The sequence below is a fragment of the Chondrus crispus genome, genomic scaffold (assembly GCF_000350225.1).
Source record: "Chondrus crispus Stackhouse genomic scaffold, scaffold_134, whole genome shotgun sequence".
Classification (NCBI taxonomy): domain Eukaryota; phylum Rhodophyta; class Florideophyceae; order Gigartinales; family Gigartinaceae; genus Chondrus; species Chondrus crispus.
In genome coordinates, this window is record NW_005179000.1 from 212,567 (window position 1) to 229,970 (window position 17,404).

Consider the following 17,404-nt stretch of genomic DNA (forward strand, 5'->3'; position numbering starts at 1 on the left):
GCTTCGCGGACATGCGCTTTGATAAAGAGCACCAGCTGCCACTCATTACTGTGATTGCCGCCAGCTCTTTGCTAATCGCTTCACGCGATATTTTGCAGAAGTAATGTGGCCAGCGAAATTACAGTGTCGACGTGACATGTTGCATTGCTGTAGAGTACGGACATATTTAGCTTCATCATACTGTACCAAAGCTGAAAGGATCGTCGTATGATTTCATGACTTTCAAAAGTCAGAGGATCTACCTTCGATCGATATTGATCGGATAAGGAGCACCTTTAAAAGCATTAGATAAGACCCGTCCTGTAGAAATGTCGACATGGGCTCTCTTCTGCAGGGACGTTGTGAATCCGATTGTAGAAGCCGAAAACTTTTCATGCAGAGAGAGAGAAAGAGAGACAGAGAGAGTGGTGGCAGGGGTGAAAAAAGGCTGGACATTCGAACATTGGGTTGTGCCGGGAAGCGCACATGAGAAACGGTGAAACGGCATGGTAGCTGGAGCCGAGATGGTAGAGAGGAAAGAAAAGTGGCTCATGGCGGCGAGAGCGCCAAAAAAGGTGGTGAAGGTCTCTTGGCCGGAATGCGGGGAGTGAAAGAGAGAGTGAGGATGCGGAGCGAGATGGGCACGACAAAAGATTCTGGAGGTCTTCCAAGAGAGAAGAGAGGCATGTGGAAATGATGAGGCTTTATTCGGGGCCTCTAGTATTTTTGCTTCGATACCATACTGGATCAATGCGGCTAATGTCAACAGCTGTGATGCAATGTCATAAAGCTGCGTCATTGTGAGCTACTCAGTAGTTTTGCATCTTTCAAGGATACAAAACTACAAATTAAGACTCTGGCTACATCTCCTTGCTTGATGAAATTGACTTGGCGCATGCTTCACACAGAGAGGGATTGAAGGCGAGGTTCAAGGTGGAAAGTAGAGCGAGGGACGTACATTTGACAAGTGGAAGGACTGCATTTGACCTCACCGAACCTTACTCCAGCTCTACTATGTAGACGAGTACGTCGGGTCTTTCCTCACGACTCTGTGGTTTGTAGGCGCCCACACCAATGATTGGGCTGATTAGTATGGCTCTTGTGTGCGGTTTCAGCCACAGTTTTGAGCAGTAATCCCTGCTTTGGTTGAACATCGCTGAAGGCATCCCATGGTCATCATGTTGGCAGCGTCTGCTTACATGTCTATCAGACAACAAAAGCTTGTTTCGGCAGACTGACGTTTCTCCCGTATCTTAGCTTACCGGTACTGCAACAGTCTGTTGAACGGAAGGAGTAGGGGGAGATGATCCAAATCGAGAATGAATGTTGTATTGGAAAACTATATTGCATGATACTGATATAGCCTCATACATTGAGAACTGCTCGAGATAAGATGATTCACAGATACGGTATTATCATCGATTTGTGCGGACTGATTAGAAATCTTATAGACCTCACTCGTTTAGCTAAAGAATTGAATTATGAAGTACTTTGAAGGCCAGAAGAGTCTATACGAACCGAGCCGCTGATCTTCTCATCCGGTGTGTTAATGAAACGCGTACGGCTTCAGAATCCATTTTGTCCGTCGGTAAAGTTTAGCGAAACGGGTTTTAACATAGTTCATGAGGGTGACCCCACCGCCAACAAAATTTCAGTCCTAAAATTCCAACTACTAAAGTTTGGACCGATGGAAGAGATTTTGAACCCCACCGCGCCAGCATTTGTCCTAAAGTTTAGAATTTGGGCAGGATTCTTTTCCAAACCAAAATTATTTGGTCGAGATTTTTGTCCAAAGCGCCGTTTGGGCGAGCTTCGTTCTATAGTAACGGTACAGAAAACATCTGAATTTCATGTGCTTACAGCTCTACCAAAGCTCTTCCAAATGGCTTTTGCGCCAATTGTGGAACAGACGCGTGCAGTAGCTTGCTTCTTTGCGCCAAATGTATTTCTACGACAGACTTGTAGCCTAATTGGGGTGACCCTGAATACGATAGAAGTATCGTGTTACAGGCTCGGTAGGGTTCATCTCTGAGGGCCATTGGGAGCCTCCGAAAGCAACAAATCACAATTTGCGAGCCCCCTTTTTGTGATAAAGACACCCCGCTGCAGCCGTTTGTGTCGTATCAAACCCGGCTCTTGTCTGAGGGGGGGAGCCCCTCAGAGCCAGGCGACACCCGTACCTAATCGCTTTTCTGGCGCCAAAACGTCTCTAGCCGTTACACGCACCAGACGCAGACGACCCATCGCGTCAGCTTGATCCTGCTCGAAACTTGCTCACTGCGCTTCTTGCGTGGCTTCCTGACTCCTCATCCTTCGCTGCTCTGCTCCGCTATACTCCGCTCCGCCCTTCTTCGCTCCGCTGTACTCCGCTACGCCCTCCTCTGCTCCGCTGAGCTCCGATACGCCCTCCTTCGCTCCGTCCTTCTCCGTTACGCGCCTCTCTGCCACTGGCTTCTCTCCTGCTCGCTTGTATGCCGCTAGCCTCTTCGCCCAGTCCTACCCCGCTCTGTCCCCATTCATTTCGTGCTTATCTGTGACTCGCCTCTCTGCCCAACGCTTTTTGCGCTTATTGCGTGACATGAATCCATCACAGCGTCCTTCCGGTTTATTGGAAATTGACGACAGAAACCCCACCACCTCGCACGATCGCACACCGCAACGTGGCCTTGCTGATGATCATACCCAGATGCTCGAGCCGCGTCCTGCCCCATCAACCGAACTGCACCGCAGCCCATCCATGCTCCATCCCTCTGAGGTGTTCCTGGAAAGCACTGAAGACGGTAATGCCTTCCGCCCTTCCTCCTCTTATACTCCTTCCCCTGCGCCCTACCGAAGGGTTGGTGAAGTACCGTCCGTTTTCGATTCGAGCCCTGTTACGGAAGCTTCAGCTTCCCTGCCTACCGCGGAGCCACGAGCAAGCGACACATCATCGCTGGCACCGCCCAATTCTCTCAGAAATGTTAGGGAGCTACAAAGGCTGCCCCCAAGACGCCTAGTGACTAAACGAAGGCGCAATGAAAATGGAATAAAGAAGGCAAAACGGGGAGGGAAACGGGAAAGTGGGTTTTCACAGGGAGAGACGGACAGCCTGTTGGAGCTGCTGCTGGAGCACCTGCCACTCTGCAAGGACGAAAGGGAGAAAATAGCACGACTGCATGAACTCCGCTATCCTCAGCAGGGGAGAAATCCTGACTCTTTGCGCAGGAAGATTTCTGCTCTTTGTCGTACAGTACCTCCCACTGGGGACCCCAGTATTCCCCGGGATGTTTTGAAAGCCAAGGAGATAGGAAAGGAGATGACGGAGAGAGCTGATCTAGGGGACGGGGAGGAATCAGATGATCAGTACACTAACGAGTTGGGCCACACTCTTCCGTTTTCAGCATTGCATTCAGGCTCGCTAAGTGCTCCCTCGGGAGCGCCAACACCAGACCCGTCACCATATCCTCTTGAAGACGACGCTGCCAGCAATGACATATCTCGTCGCGACAGCGGAGTGGAGTTGGTGTGTCCAAGACCGCTTGTCAGAAAGCGTGGGGCGGTCAAAAAATCGGCGACTGATGAAGACAGTCTCATGAGAACTGTTAAGGCATGCATGGTTCAAGATCAGATAAATCGCGATGCTGAGTACAAGCAGCGCCTTATCGATCCGAGTGAGGAGCGTGAGCGTAGGGAAGAGGAGCGCAGAATCCGTGAGCAAGAACGCGCCGACGAGCGCGAACGCAGAGCGGAAGAAAAGGAGCGTAGCGAGCGGATGACTAATATGGTTATGCTAGCTTTTCTCGGTAAGGGTGCTAGTGATTTAATCACCTAGAACACAAAAACTAAGGACAGCTAGTGTGAATATGGATCTAGTTTGCAAGATGCGGTTTGCCTCCACGCTCAAGTGAGGCATATATGAATGTAGTATTTGATTGATGCCGACTAGCTGAGACCGCAAGTTGTATAGGAGCATCATGCACATGAGTACAACGTTTCGCTCACCTCTTTCTTCGTAAATAAATCGGTCTTTGAGCCTTGGAAAGGTCCCTTGAAATGACCTCATACCCCATTCTGATGCTTGACGGGCGGACGTTGCCTGTCTGAGTGTCATGATGGATTCGATGGTCCCATCGCTTCCGACAACGCAGTCTTGTGCGGACTTAATTAAAAATGGATAGTGGGTCCTTGAGAATGCTGATTCGACTACACATTGCCCTCCGTGCTCATCGAAAGCTTCTTTGAGCTTGTTGTATATTTTTCCCCATTCAGCTACTGTGGAGTCGTGCATTGACCCGGGGGCATTTATTGCACAAGCAATAACTGCACCATTTGGAGAGAAGACGAAAACATTTGAGACGTAGTGATCATGCTTCCATCCATTATAAAACATGTTCTGTATAATGTAGTCACCCGACTGTTTCAAGTACAATTTGAGGCCATCTACCACACAATAAACGTCCTTCAACATAGAGTACTTTGTCCTAAACGCCGTCTGGAAGCGTTCAACGTCTGTGGCCGTCGGCATTGTGATCCTGGCCATAGCGTTTTCTTTAAGTACTTTTAGAAGAATTCGACGATCGAAACGGAGAAAAACACAACACACCGAGCCTGTGATTCCAAACATCAGACAAAGAACGAACTCAGCACCTCTTGTTCGGTGCCAAGTCAGGATCAATCCTAAACAATGAGCAGCAGACATGCTCCGGGGACGCCCTAGACTGACTGTAGAGTGCAGAAGACGAATGTTTCCATCCGACGAGTAGGGCGTGAATCCATAGTAAAATGGCGCAAATAGTCTTAGTAAGAATTGAAACGCACGGTTGTCAAAACCTGTGAGGGTTATAAGTGACTGATCGCAACCCGAACCGAGCACAACTGCGAAAGTGGAAAGGCTAGGGGATTGAAGGGCTCTGCGTCGCATGCGCCTGTCGCGGCGTCTCCGGCCCTCCAAAGACAGGCGATGACGAAATGCTATCTGCTGGTTGCGACGGTTATTGAGGAGTAATGCTAGAAGGGCTGTCGTGAAGACGGACATTTTGAGCGCATAGCGAAGAAAAGGAGGCACTGTGGGACTCATGCTCGTACGTATACTGCTGACGAGCATTTGCTATAAACACACTTTGCTACTCGGAATTTTCGCAGGCATGCAGTATCAAATTGTCTTGTCTGGAGCAAATAGGTACCGAAGCAAAATGCGATTTTCGGATACTCCCATTCCATTCATCGTGATTGGCAATCACGCAATCACGCAATCACGTCAATAAATGGTGCCTGCTCCCTTGTGGTTGGTTGTTTATATTACGTTTCCCAAAAAAATGGTCATGCTCATTAAAGAAATAAACAATCGACTTAAAATTAATCTTGTGCTCCAACTTGCAGAACGACGTTAAATTAATGTCGTGATTGCGTGATTGCGTGATTGCATGATTGCCAATCACGATGAATGGAATGGCCCTTAATCACCACCTCCCCCAAAGCGCGGCTTGATTAAAAGATAGTAGATCCAATTACCGGAGGACAACTGTCTGCTTTTTGCGATTTTGGGCAAGGCGCGGTTTGGTCACCCTGAGCGTCGCATATGATGCCCTCGTGTTTTTGAAGGAGAAGAAAACGCCTGCCCGGGGTTTTCTGTTATCGGCATCCTAACATAGGATTCCTCCCGTCATGAAAAAACTGTACCTTCGACGGCGGGGATCTTGCCGTCAAGTTATTGCGTGTTGCGCTATGTAACGAGCGTCCGGTCAACACTAAATCTTTGGCCATTTTGACGTTACGGCATGTTGATACACACGTCTTGAGAAGCCATCACCTCCGAAAAGTGAAGGCAAGCACATAAGAACTGACTCTACACTTACAAGTTTTGAGCGATAACGGAATAGAAAAGGCTGCGGACTACTTGTATCCGATCCTATACATTCTATGACATGTTCGGAGGAAGCACAACCCTGGTGTATAGGAGGGACAGCAACTATTTTCCCTTCACAGCTTGGCGAACTCTATTCAAACGGGCGTACCATTTGTAAATATGAGAGCTCTTCCTGGTGTTTTGCTCCGATTCCATCAAGAATATACAATCTCTTAATGTTAGCGGGAGCTTTGGTTGCGGCTTGGGGACGTCCTTTTTCGCACTGGGTTCTGTTCCTGGCATGCTAGATGTTCGCGGTCCACCCAAACTAACTAGGGGACAGAGAGCCTTCAGCTTTTCTAATTGATCGATCTTCTTTCCATTCGTGCCCACACTCTTGTTGGACATACTATCCCCACCGGCTGAGCTGACGAGCTTAGGAATTGGGGGCAAGCTCGAACCACTCGTGCGGGAGCCTCCAGACTTCGTGATAGGCGGGAGTAGTGGCGCCAATCCCGCCAAGCCTTTTCCGGTTGCTGGCTTCTTGCGCCTCTTGTCAATACCCGCTACTAATCCGGACAAGGCATCTCGTTGACTACTATTCTCTTTGCGCTTCTTCTCTAGAGCGATCTTCTCCTTTCGCTCGAGCTCGGCTGCCGCACTAGCATCTTTAATCTTCTTCTCTTCCATTTCAGCCTCCCCAGCGAGCTTCTTTGCCTCGCGTTCCTCCTGCTCTTTCTTTCTCTTCACGCGTAACTCCGCAGCAACAGTCAAAGATCGTTCTTCATCCTCACGCATTAACTCGAGCTTTTCGTGAACGTTTTGGCCGAAATATTCCGTGTTCCAAGACTCTTTGTTAGCCTCGATCCGTACCCTTGCAATGCCCTTTAAAGACTCCAAAAGGTTCCGCAGCCGTTCTTGTACGGCCAGTGAAACAATTTCCATGGCATCCTTTGAAATGTTTTCGCTCAGAGCGTAGCGCTTCGCAGTCACTTGCATCTTTGTCCTTAGAGCTGGGCCTGACAAGAGCATACCGGGGTCATAATCGATAATTTCGATGACTTCGGTATTTACCACACCTGCATCCTCGCCGAGTTTGTCGACCTCATCGTCGAGGTCTACGACATCGTTCACAAGATTCAACTCGTCGTCGACGCGCTTGGCCTTCCGAACTTGAGTTCCAGGACCAGTGCCCCCAGGAGCCGAGTTGGAGGAGCCACCTTTGCCAGTAGCCAGCGCACTTCCACCTCCACTTCCCATGTTGGTGCCGGGGCCTGTTCGCCCCTTTGCTGTATCGATCCTTGCCGGCTGCGGCTTGGTAGGTCTATTCGGGTCGGTGGAGGAAGGAAAAGGGCCCGCTTTTCGCCTATTGGTAGGTCCCTTCGACGCCTTGGGAGTTGGCTTCGGTTTTTTCATGGAACTGCCCGTCGGTGATCCGCTACCGGCATCGAATGGTCGCTTTATAGAGCCTGGAGCGACTGCTGCGGACCCTGCTCCTGCACTTCCAGATATCACAGGTAATGAGGGCTTCTGCCTCACAACGGATCCCTTTGAAATGGTTTTGCTCAGACTCTTTGATGCTTGAGATTTCGCAGCTCCTTTCAGTGGAGAAGTCTTAGCGGCATTTTTCACCGGTGCCTTTCGAGGGCCCTTTGGTTTGGTACCCGGAGCTACCTTGTGGACTAAACCTGCGGGAAGTTTGTTCGCCAGCAATCCTTTGCTCCCTGTAACCGCTTTTCCTGCTACACCTCCCATCACAGACACTTTCGGTACATTGGTCGCAGTAGGGCCTTTCAAGGCAACATGTGCTGCGGGCAGAGTAGATGGTGGTCGTAAGATACTCTTTCCTCCGATGGATCTGACCCCAGGAGCTTTCCCAGGTGCTGCTCTGCTTGCACCAACCTTTGGTGTGTTTGGAGAGGATGTCTTTCTCGAAGGTACCGTTTTTCTGGATATACTCTTTCCACCAGTCTTCCCAGGCAGTTGGGCTTCCTTTTTCACAATATGCGGGTTTATCAGTTGTGCCTCCTTTCCAGAAGCCTTCGACCCTACTGCAGCTCTCCCTGGAACTGTCCCCGGCATCGAATACTGCATCTTCGCATTGGCGCCTGGTGGCTGCAAGGCCGCGGATCGCGCCTGCTGCTGCTTCATTTGATGGATGTGCAACGGAATCTGTTTGTTCTGCACCACCTGCCTTCTCTGCTGTTGGCCCACATGCTGAAACTGTTGCTGCGGCACCTTTCTTTCCCCGCGGCCTGACTGAGCTTTTTGCCGCTCAAACTCGCTCTCGTACCACTCCTTAAACTCTCGAATCAGGTCAATGCCAAACGCTTGGGGGCAGCTATCTCGCACAAAGCGAGCTACAGACTCGAGCAGCTTCTGCCGCGGAATGTGTCCTCTCACCCACTGAGCCCACGCTTTCTTAATATGCTCCTTTAAGCTGACCTCCGCTGTCTGTTTGAGCGGGCTTCCTTCCATAACTTTAGTCAGAGTCTTGATTGCAAAGCGGCAAAAGTGACCAACGATAACTTGCTCTTGCGAAATCTTAGCCGCCTGAGGACGGCCCTGCCCCGGTGCGGGCTGGCCTGGTGGCATGCGCTGCTGCGGTATCCCTGCGACTGGCACGGCACGAGAAGCTCCCCTAGCATGGGTTGAAGTGCCAGTTTTCTTCATGACGGCGTTGAGCTCGGCCGTAATATCCGGCCGGGCTGATGACGCGGCAGACTGCGAACTCGCCGCAGCGCTACTTGTGACAGCGCGCACGTGCCCCCCGACGGATGCGGTAGGCTCTCTCTTCGGGATGGCCTTTGCTTGCAGCTGCTGTCTCCTATATTCGGCAGAAACCTTGCTGTCGGCGGCTCTGGCGTTGATATTGGGCATACGTGCATGGGCCTGCGCACGTGCCTGCAACGGCATGATGGGGACCGTGGGAACGCCAAACGGGGATACTTGAGTGTTCTGAGGTTGGGGTGTTGCCAGGGGGTGGGTGACGGCGCGGCCAGGGGTGCTTCCGAGGTATTGTACAAGCTCGTCCAAGTTGCCGCGAACGCTTCCGTTGAGATGCTGGCTGGCCGGATTGGCGACGCGGGGTCGGGAGTTGGTAGTAGCAGTACGTGGGGGGGCCGCTATGGGGACCGTGGTCGGCGGGTTGAAGGGGGTGGAGCTGAGGGGAGGTTCGTCGCCGATGGCGGCGATTAGCTCTTCAAGGTTCTTGTTGTTCGCCATGGCGTGGGGAGGGGTGAGGACGACTTTGGATGCTCTTACGAGGGAGAGCTGCGCGGAGGATTCTGCATGCGAGCGGTGGTGTTAAGGCGGGAGATGGGCTCTGGAGAGGGCGACAGAGGGACAAGAGAGACATGCACCGGGGTTCGGGTGCTGGCAGTGTTGACGTCGACTTTCGGAGTCGGCACTGCCGCACTGCAGACGCGAATTGCAGACTGAAAAGGGGATTGTGTGAGGACGCCAGAATTGTACTAAAAAATAGAATTTGTGCCAGCCCTACAGTTCTCTGGGTTTATGTGTCCTTGTCTCATGCAGTTTAAGTCAACATCAGACTCAACATTTGACGCAGGTGCGGAGATAATGGTGGTATAACTCAGGGATTTCTTTGATGTCCTTTCCACGGAAGTACCACCTCATGCTGCCAGAAGGTTGAAGTAAGAGACCGCCCGGATGGGGTAGGGATTTGGATGCTAGTTAGTTGCAAACCATTCAGGCAGGCAAAAGCCGCTTCTCCGAACTCTGCCGTAAATGCTCGAGTTTTGGCTGCAACTTCTCTACATCCGCGTCACCGTTATCTCTCAGCCGTTTGAGATGAGCTTCAACCTCTTTCAGAAAAAACATACCCGAGCCATCACCCCGCAAGCTTTGCATAGTCGCAACCAGTATGCCTCCACCACATAATACAGCTCCCGTTCCAACCTTCCAGTCCTCGCACCGTCATGCTCAACCCTCGCTCAGCTGACGCGCCCTGCCGTCTCCCACTATTGCGGGCTCTCGTCTATGGTCTGAAATAGTACCCCCTGATAATTGCCAGGAAGGACATTTTTTTTCCGCTGTCACAAGGCTCGCCCCTTTACAGCGATGAAGCGGACCAGTTTTCGGCCGAAATCGCACTCGATGATGTGAGTGTAGTATAGTGACAATTTCGCTGATCGAGGCAGCAACCGCTTGCTTGCCCGAGCGGATGCGGTGGCAGGGGTTGAGGTTTTTAGGAAATAGAATCGATGAGTGATTTGCACAGTCCAAGCGCCCGTTGCGGTGGTATCTTTCGCCAAGGGGTTGTTGCCCTCCATACCTGAAGACACTTTATCACAGGGTATCATAGAGGCATATCCTAACGCATGCGGTAGATTCACGCTGTAGTTGGGCGGGAACAGTCGCGACTTGGCGGGGAATGGGGGGCAACGATTTAAAAATTTTAAATGCTTAATTGTCGGTGAGTCCCATGCCACAGCTAGTCGTGAGGTTGACGCGTTCTCGGCCTGTCACACATGTGGGCGTCGAGAGGTCTAAACCACGACGCTGTATGTGCCGCGGTTGGACATCAAAAATCAGGCCTACGGTAGGTTGGAAGCTGGGGGGTTTCAAGTTGCACGCCTGGTCGTACGCGAGTACTGTGGGCTTGGAAGTTGGTACAGAACAAGCTGATCTTGTTTAAGAGCATCCCCACCGGCATGAGCATGGTCCCAACCACGTGTCTCACACATTGCACCGATTCTGCAAGAGCAAAGTGATTGACAGAGGATAGAAGGTAACTCCTTTCCTGACACTACTGCAAGCCACACATCAAACAATACCTCTCGACCAATTCCCACATAATATGTGGGAATTGGTCGAGAGGTATTGTTATACCAGAAATTTTTTTTTGTGTCAGAGTCATATTTTTCTTTTGGGTCAAAGTGTAGATTTTGGGGCGACACCCGGCCAAAGTGAAATCTACGTGGCTCAAACTCGCTCTCGTACCACTCCTTAAACACTCGAATCAGGTCCTGCAGGGCCGCGGACCGCGCCTGCTGCTGCTTCATTTGGTGGATGTTCAACGGAATCTGTTTGTTCTGCACCACCTGCCTTCTCTGCTGTTGGCCCACATGCTGAAACTGTTGCTGCGGCACTTTTCTGTTCCCCGGGGCCTGACTGAGCCCTCTGCCGCTCAAACTCGCTCTCGTACCACTCCTTAAACTCTCGAATCAGGTCAATGCCAAACGCTTGGGGGCAGCTATCTCGCACAAAGCGAGCTACAGACTCGAGCAGCTTCTGCCGCGGAATGTGCCCTCTCACCCACTGAGCCCACGCTTTCTTAATATGCTCCTTTAAGCTGACCTCCGCTGTCTGTTTGAGCGGGCTTCCTTCCATAACTTCAGTCAGGGTCTTGATCGCAAAGCGGCAAAAGTGACCAACGATAACTTGCTCTTGCGAAATCTTAGCCGCCTGAGGACGGCCCTGCCCCGGTGCGGGCTGGCCAGGCAGAATGGGCTGCTGCTGCCTCCCTGCGGCTGGCACGGTACGAGAAGCTCCCCCAGCATGGTTTGAAGTGCCAGTTTTCTTCATGACGGCGTTGAGCTCGGCCGTAATATCCGGCCGGGCTGATGAGGCGGCAGACAGGAATTTGAACTGAAGCAGGTGCCGTTGGTTGCGAGAGAGGACTGATTGTTTGTTGCCATGTGTTGCAGTGGTGAAATGGGTACTTCGAAGTAGTACGTACTTTACGGTACAGGGGGGGGGGGGGGGGGGGGGGGGTCGCGATATACTGTAGTGCTATCTTTGTTAGTGCTAGCTCCGATTTAGTGCTACTCTTCTGCGGGTGGCACGAATTTTGAGCCAAAAACGGAGGGTCTCCAGAGAGGCAGTTGGATGGACGTACTGCCCGAGAGCCGCTGCCGCTGCGGAAAGATATTATGCAGTTGCGAACTCGACTAGATACTATGGCGGAAGAAGGCAGGGTCGATGATGCAATTGGACATCTGCAAAAGTGTAGGTTGGCATTTATGGCTGTTAAAAAAGGAGGAAGTCAATACGACGGCTCGGCAGCTACTAATAGCAGAAATGCTTGAATAGACGGGAGTCTGTGTAGTGAAGATGTAAAGTATGAGTGATGGCGGCGTCCTGCGAGCGGTCTTTCTGAGCAGTGATGCAAGCAAGTTGCTGCAAAAAAGGCGTGAATCTCAGTATCTTGCAGTGCCTGGTTCGATATAGTGCCGTTTTCGGCCCACTGACACAGGGTAGCACTATATCGCGACCCCCCCTGTACATCGGGACGGATGATGGTCGACTCCGTCTGTTGTACAGTGAAGACATTCGTAGTTTATTGGTTCTAGTCGGTCACGAGACATCGGCTAAGAGGGGACACACAAAGGCTACGCAAACCATTAAACTGAACTGGAAAACATAAAGAAAACATAAAGAAAACATAAAGAGAAAAAGACATGATGAGAAAGGAAACTACCAAGAGGGCGGCGCAGCCGGGGCTGGGCGGGCAAGAGAAATAGACATGGCCAGGAGAGGGGGGCTGGCAAGAGGCTCACGATGGCGCCATAAGTACCACGGAGCAGCGAGGCTGCGAGGTGAGGTACGCTCGGTTGGCTGATAGTAATTACAGCCACTCGCTATTCTCCGGGGAGTTTCGCCCCTATACACGCTAGCGTGTACAGAGACGCATACAACAGACGGAGCAGTGCTGGGCCAGCACTGCACTGTTGCCCTTGATTTCTTTCTTTATTCAATGTCCTTTTGAGCGATTGCTATCTCGAAAAACGGAACATGTTAAAGACAGAGCACTGTTGCCAGGCGATGAATAATTCTAGGCAACACGTGGCACATTTACCGACCGGTGCCGAGAGCCTAGGCCTTAAATCGCGGTGCTGCCAGACAGTGGCGGGCGAAAGACCGGCGGAACGAGGACGTTGGGCGCGACGGGGACGTTGGGCGCAACGAAGACGTTGGGGGCAAGGAGGACAAGGAGTAGGTTGGGCTGTGGATCCGGCCAGGTGATCGACCCGCCCCCCGAGCAACGTGCACTACTGGATCGTTATACAGGGGGGACTACGGTCGGTCGGAGGGGGACCAAGGGTCGAAAAGTAGGGTTTTTGTAAACGGTCGCATTGTCGGGCGGTGGTGGCTGGCGTCTGCTCTGTGGTGAAGGAGAGAGATAGCGGGCAGGGACGGCGGATATCAGTAATATAAGATAGGGGCGGTGGGCATGTAGTGTAGGGATGGCATCGAGAAGCAAGAGGCGACTTGGAGGTAAAGTTGAGGACTGCCGTACCGTCAGATTATGCGGCGCTCTCGGTCGTGTGCTTGGACTGGCTGCCGCTGGCCAACGACGAGAGGGAGGAATGACTGGGAGTCATATGAAGGAATCATCAGAGAAGGAATCATCAGAGAAGGAATCACCACAGACTGGCCGCTACCTTCGTACAGTACGGCACTGAAACTGAGGTACTGTAGCATTCGCTCAAAAGGACTTTGAAATCAAAACAACGAATGCCGCTCTACATTACACTGTACGCATGCAAATGCTTCTACTGTACAGTGTTGTACAATTCTTGAGAATTGTTGAGATCAACGATTGATCCGCATTCATCTGTCCTACGTTGGCATACATCGGAGTCATCGTTTGTAAACCTTGCCGTCCCCAAAAGAAACACGTACTGGAGTTTAGCAAAAATGCGCGGCGAGAATGCGCGGCGAGAATGCGCGGCGAGAATGCGTGGCGAGAATGGTCACACAAAAAAACGCAAGCGAGGTCAGAAATATTCAAGTCATCTTTGCGTCTCGTTCGAACGTGAAACTGGCCACCCAACCATTGCACTGACTCTGCAAGAGTAAACTTATTGACACAGTAGTATAGTATAGAAGGTAAATCCTTTTTGATACTACTGTATACATCTCGACCAATGTCCACATGTCGGGCCGCGTTACAAGTCCGCATTCTGGAAGTGTTGCTCCAGCGGTTCTGCCTTCGCGTCCTCTATCAGCACATTGTGCCGCTGGGACTCCACCTCGTACCACTCCTTAAACTCTTTAATCACATCGAACCCTGGCGGCAGTGGGCCACTATCACGCACACAGCAAGCGATAGACACCAGCATCTTGTGCCTCGAGATGTGCCCATCCACCCAATGAACCCACATATTCGTGATGTGCTCCTTCAAGAGCGTTATCACCTGTTGCTTCTGCGGACTTCCTTCCATGATCTCACCCAATCTCCGTATCGTAAAGTGACAGAAGTGACCAACTATCACCTTTTCTGCTGAAACCTCCACCGCTTGAGAATCATGCGGTTGTGAAGCGGGGGGCTGGCCAGCGTGCGGGCTTCGCCGTGATGTAGCAGAAGCAGCCTCGTATAAGTTTACTTCTCGCGACCGTGCAGTATTCAATCTCTCCACCATACCGACCAGCTCAGCCACAATATCTGGCTCTGCTGATGACGCGGCGGATGTGGAGGGCGTGGAGGTGTTGCTGATGACGCTGAGCGGAATTTCATCTAAGTTCCTGTACATACCGTAGTGTGGCCTGGTATCGGCTTTCGGAGGTGGTCACGAGTTAGGGAAGGAACGCGGGTGCGGTTGGGGGCAGGAGGGTGAGAGAGGGAGGGCGAGGAGCATGGTGGGGCAGGAGTGCACGGTTATTTAACGCTTGCGAGTGGGGCATGAAGAAGTACACCAGTTTCGGATGCGTCGATGGTCTCAAATGCAAGCTCCACGTCAAGACCGAAAGCTCAGGAGATGCGTTGAATACCTAATAGGATCCTGATGGTATGCGGATGCCTACAGTACAGTTTCCAGTTCATGTTCAAGCCATTGGCGGGGGCCTGTCATGGCGATGAGGACCGGAATCTGCGATACTATTACCGGAACAATGTCCAGTATTCGACGCCAGCGAGGCTGTTCCGTAAATTCGTTAGAAGGGCAGAGGATGACGGGAGCTTCCTTCTTGTGTACGTGCACTCACTCTTGTGGAACGGGTTTATTCGCTCCTGGCTGAAGGGCAGCAACCGCCGCTCGCTCGAGCACGGTTCTCCCAATAGAAGGGGGCGCCCAAACCCCAAAGAGGAGCGAGACAGTTGATGCTGCAGCCTCAGCCTCTCCTGCGCTGATGATGGAATCTACAGTATGCCAGGGGAGTGAGCGGAAAAATTTCGGTAGCGATAACTGGTAACGATAAAAGGCCAGCGCAGTCAAAATTCAGTTCAATTGCGAAAGGTAGATGAAATTGGACACGGTGTGGTGGGAGCGAAGGGGGGGGGGGAACAGATTTGGACAAGAGGGGCGACATCGACATCGAGAGGTGGCAAGTAATGTACAGTGCAGGGAAATACTCAGCGGGGAGACAGCGCGGTTACTGGGTGCTCTAATGGAGTTGTTACGCGTGTATGGCGCATAAGATGTGTATGGAGAGGTAGCGTGCGTTACGGAGGAAGAACGATGCAGGGTGCGGAGCTTCGGGGCTTTCGATAAGTGTCCGGTTTGAGGGAGTCCAATCTGACGAGGATGTGTTCCGACATCTCTGGGGACGGTCCCCTCAAAGGGCAACGCGAATGGGATGTCGCCATATAATACATAGTGTAGATAGAGTTGAGTTGAGTCGAAGCGTGTGATGGGATTTTGCAAGGCACAAGAACCGTGGAATTCCGTTGTATGCCCCTCCACAAGCACGGGCGAAGCGCACGGCGGCAAGGCATTGTTATTGCCAGGTTGAAGCGGCAGTGCAAGCACGGGCCAAGTCGGGGCGGGCAGCGAGGGGGTAGATGATGCAAATGCGTGCGGGGTCGGGAGTTATGCGCCATTGCAAGACTCGGGGCTGGTTCAAGTGTACCGCACTCCTTGTCTGTTAACAAGGCCGTACAGAGAGGACTGAAAGCATTGTATGGCGACACGAATACGGTAAGACAAGGTGGTGTAGCACAGGGTCGGTTTGGGTGGAAACGCACATCGGTAGAAAGGGGTAGGGCAGCTCAATTCGGTAATCTGGAGACTTTTGTACACACGTGCATTCCCACGATGACATTGGTAGAAATATTTGCAGGGGCGCGTTTTAAGTATCGGGACAAGCTTGAAGGGGATCTGTAGTTGACTCGGAAAGGCATTTTTGCACAAAACACTTTCCGTGGTTGCCGGGGAAGCGGAAGAACGGCTGAAGACGATTCTACAGTAATGGAGGGGCGCATGAAGAAAGAGCAAAGTAGGTCGTAGACAAGCGTGAAAGGCGGAACATGTGTTTCAGTTACAGTTGTAGCTAGAGGCTATGGATGAAGCAGTGCATGGGAGGACATGCTCGGTGTTCAAGTAGAAAAGATTTTCAAGTGGACAGCAGGGTGCAAACGGCCAAAATAGAATGACAATTGCGATGTTTCTAAATAGAACATAAACGGATCCTTGGATGAAAGGATTAATCCTCGACAAGCCCTAAGGATTACTTGACTACGAACATGACTGGAGGTGGGAGCGGAAGGTGTAAGCGAAAGCGATACAAGGGTATCGTGGGGGATATACTGCTTCCAGATAAGCCACCGCATTAAGGTTCTGTCACTGGAAGTCGCGAGGCCGCGGCCAGGGTACGAGAGCTTGAACTCTCGCGAGGGAGGTCTGGCCGGAGTGGGAGGAGTGGGCGTCTGGAAATGGAGGCGGAAAAGGGAACGAGGCGGAACGAGCAGAGGCGGAAAAGGGATAGGCGGAAGAGGGAAAGGCGGAAGAGGGAAAGGCGGAAGTAGCCTTTTCACTTGTAACTGACATCAGTTCTGATATCTCTCTTGTTTCGGCGGGGCGGCGGTACCCTTCGAAGGGTATAGATATGCCAAGCGGGGGGGGGGCAGGGCGGGTCGGCGAGTTTGCAAGAAAGAGCAAGAGAGTTTATTATTTTTCTATATGGCGGGCTTGCAATCGTCCGCCGGCGCAAGTGCGACACGTGTGTCACGTGTGAATAGTGGTGCACGAATACGGACAGATGTTGAGGGTAGCCGCACGACGCCGCAAGAAGCCAGGCTGCCTTTCTCAGCCACGAGGACACAGGTACACGTAGAGCTACGGCTGGCAGGAGCAGAAGCCCAGCAGAAGCAGGGAGTGCTGGAAGTGATCGGGTCGCAACTGTCACAGAGCACTGCAGTATTGGAAAAGGCTGCGTCTGCGACATCTGCCGCCCCGCCAACGTCCCTTGCCATTACTGCGCATCCGAACTGTGCACCGGCCCTTGTAGTGCACAACATCACTTGGCCCGCCATCGGGACACGCGTCCCTACAGTACCCCGTTTTTCAAATCTTTCTGCACCCACCCCCGGAATGGCCACCCACCCAGCACCCTATCAATCACCACCGCCGACAACCACTACCCAAGGGTAGTGCCACCCGTAATACGGCCCGCAACAAACCCTCTTGCGCCTGTTGAAGGGTACAGTAGTGCCACCCGTAATACGGCCCGCAACAAACCCTCTTTCCGCCCTCTTTCCGCCGCAGACAGTCTTCGCGCCCAGCCTTGACCCCGAGGTGCGCACCCACATCACCCACATCTCTCGCATCCACAAATCTCCACACAGCATTAACCCAAATCCCCCCCCCCCTCCGTTACCTCGGCCTCCAAATCCCCACAAAACCCCCCAGCCGGAGT

At 52.1% G+C, this 17,404-nt stretch overlaps 4 protein-coding genes; 1 reads left to right on the top strand and 3 right to left on the bottom strand.

Moving 5' to 3' along the window:
* Positions 1–5,618: 5,618 nt before the first annotated feature.
* On the bottom strand, positions 5,619–8,683 carry CHC_T00002315001 (hypothetical protein). XM_005713339.1 is given in 2 exon segments: positions 5,619–5,926; positions 5,927–8,683. 1 exon segment carries the CDS (start codon positions 8,681–8,683, stop codon positions 5,927–5,929), a length of 2,757 nt encoding a protein of 918 aa, XP_005713396.1. The 3' UTR covers positions 5,619–5,926.
* A 1,517-nt stretch (positions 8,684–10,200) lies between these two features.
* On the bottom strand, positions 10,201–11,353 carry CHC_T00002316001 (hypothetical protein). XM_005713340.1 is given in 2 exon segments: positions 10,201–10,774; positions 10,775–11,353. The coding sequence occupies 1 exon segment, from the start codon at positions 11,351–11,353 to the stop codon at positions 10,775–10,777; it is 579 nt and encodes a 192-aa protein (XP_005713397.1). The 3' UTR covers positions 10,201–10,774.
* A 483-nt stretch (positions 11,354–11,836) lies between these two features.
* Positions 11,837–12,055, bottom strand: CHC_T00002317001 (hypothetical protein). Its single transcript, XM_005713341.1, has one exon. The coding sequence runs from the start codon at positions 12,053–12,055 to the stop codon at positions 11,837–11,839; it is 219 nt and encodes a 72-aa protein (XP_005713398.1).
* A 4,613-nt stretch (positions 12,056–16,668) lies between these two features.
* CHC_T00002318001 (hypothetical protein) overlaps positions 16,669–17,404 on the top strand; it is a 2,675-nt gene continuing 1,939 nt past the window's right edge. The window contains exons 1-2 of the mRNA XM_005713342.1: positions 16,669–17,047; positions 17,398–17,404. The exon at positions 17,398–17,404 is cut by the window's right edge and continues 1,584 nt beyond it. Of these exons, the coding sequence (XP_005713399.1) occupies positions 16,669–17,047; positions 17,398–17,404 (386 nt within the window). The remainder of the gene's footprint in view (positions 17,048–17,397) is intronic.